Source organism: Populus euphratica, unplaced genomic scaffold (genome assembly GCF_000495115.2).
Source record: "Populus euphratica unplaced genomic scaffold, PopEup_1.0 scaffold6859.1, whole genome shotgun sequence".
Classification (NCBI taxonomy): Eukaryota; Viridiplantae; Streptophyta; class Magnoliopsida; order Malpighiales; family Salicaceae; genus Populus; species Populus euphratica.
The window spans coordinates 1-1,983 of NW_011506619.1; the positions used below are offsets into that span (position 1 = coordinate 1).

Genomic DNA, 1,983 nt, shown 5'->3' on the forward strand with positions numbered 1-1,983 from the left:
GAAATCGTATTTAAAAAGTAATAATTTTTTTTGAATGTCTTAAATTTGATCTTAGTTGAGATATAAACTATTTTAGAATATCTTGATTCCTAGAAAAATAGAGAGTAAGAAAATAGCAAGAGCATTTGTTAAAACGGCTTGAATTAATTTTTAGAAATTCTGGTGTCTCTTTCTGAAAAAAATGGCTGGAAAATGTTTTCCGTTAAAACAAGTTTCTCTTCTCAGTGGGCGCTTGTTTTAGTTATTTGGTGGTTGTAAGGAACCCAAGTGTATTAACAGATAACGCCTCACATGTAAGAAATACTTTCCTTTCCTTTCACTCCAGTGCCCTTCCTATCCATGCCTAGGTAGTAGTTTGCACTTCGTTAACCAAGTGCATTAACTTGGTTCTTACAATTTTCAAAATCCTCTGTTTTCTCCTTAAAAAAATGATGGCTAGTGCTCCGCTATCGACCTTGTGCATTCTCCCTTCGCAAAGTAAGAACCTTTATCCCTAAGTCCATTGAAAAACGCCTCTGGGTTTTTGAATTATAAGTGGTTGTCTCGAATCTTTCATTTTCATTCTTGTTTAACAGATAGGGAAGTGAATGGATATGTGATGAACCTGAGGAGTTCATTCTATGGCAAAGTGATAGCTAATCAAATTCGTATAAAGAAGGAAACTGGAAGTATACGGAGAGACCCTTTTGTTGCTGCTTCAGTGGTTCGTGATTATACTATCGAAATTTTCTATGTTTGATTCATTAGCTCCTTGGTAATTTAATGGGTGTGTTTCTTGTATATGGGCTACTTTCATTTTGATAAATTATTGTTTTTCATATGTTCGCCATGTTTTTATTTTTTTTGACACAGCTTGGAAGGAGAAAGACTGTTGTTCCTGAGCCTGATTACAGAATCCCAGTTGTCTTACTTGGTACGTATATAAGCACTTGATTTTGTGCGCAAAGAGTATGTTGCTTGTGAAAATTATTTCATCAGGAGAATGGCTTGGAGGATTTGAGAAGCATTGTGGTATTAACAATTAAGATTCCACTTTGAACTGACCTAGGAATTTTGCAAGTGGGGTATTTTGATCCGGGTTTCTCTTTTTAGTTAATGATGAATAAGATGGAAAGTAACCAGACCAAGCAGTATAGACAGTAGTGGCATTTCACATGATGAATTGTATGTGTATGGATGTTAATCTTGTGGTCTTTGGATTAAAGTTTTGCTTGGACCAATTAGAGTCTGCATACCGAAACTTGCATTCATGCCTATTAACTAGCCTTATCTTTCTTTTTTCTTGATTGGGTCAACTTGGATTTGGCTTTTGTTCTGTTGATGCTCCATGCCCAAGGGTGATTGGATTTTCGAAGGTTTTTTTAATGCCTGCATTTGTGTAATTAAAAAGATAAACATGAATTAGTAAAAGTTGTTCACTGTCTCTCCTAGTTTCTCATCGTGTGAAACTCTGAGGTTTCTTTGACAAGTAAAGTCTTATATATGATGTGATATTTCTGTTCAAACAGGTTTAGCTGGTGGGTTAGCATATACAAATAATCTATTGCCAGCTGCGCCTGCTGGTCTCCTTGGCTTGCTGCTATTGTTCCAGACTACTAGAGTGAGATTTGTTTTCGACGACAAAGCTCTGGTTTGTTGACTTACTTGTACTAATAGTTAATTCTCTAAAAGTTAAGAAACAAAGAGATGAATCCGTGTTAATTTGTTATCTCTATTATAATCTCTTCACATCTCGTTCATTACACTTGGTTAACAGCAATGACATGTACTTTGAACAACCCATGTTTTTTAATGACTGAGTTGAGTGAGTTCTATAAGTTATAGGTTTTGATTGAGGCTATTTCAGATTAGTGATAATACATGAGTGCATGTGTTTGTTAGGGTAGCAATTTTGCTTTCCCATTGAAATCGTCTGTAAGTAGTTGCGCAAAAGGATTAATGATGCTTATATTTGAAATCTATTTCTACTGAATTCATTTGTTA

The 1,983-nt window shown here is 35.0% G+C and overlaps 1 protein-coding gene across 1 annotated transcript; it reads left to right on the forward strand.

Annotated features, from left to right (window-relative positions):
* The first annotated feature begins 276 nt into the window (after nucleotides 1-276).
* On the forward strand, nucleotides 277-1,964 carry LOC105120329 (uncharacterized). The gene is made up of 4 exons (XM_011018498.1): nucleotides 277-477; nucleotides 576-703; nucleotides 853-913; nucleotides 1,509-1,964. Exons 1-4 carry the CDS (start codon nucleotides 429-431, stop codon nucleotides 1,637-1,639), a joined length of 369 nt encoding a protein of 122 aa, XP_011016800.1. The 5' UTR covers nucleotides 277-428; the 3' UTR covers nucleotides 1,640-1,964.
* Nucleotides 1,965-1,983: the final 19 nt, after the last annotated feature.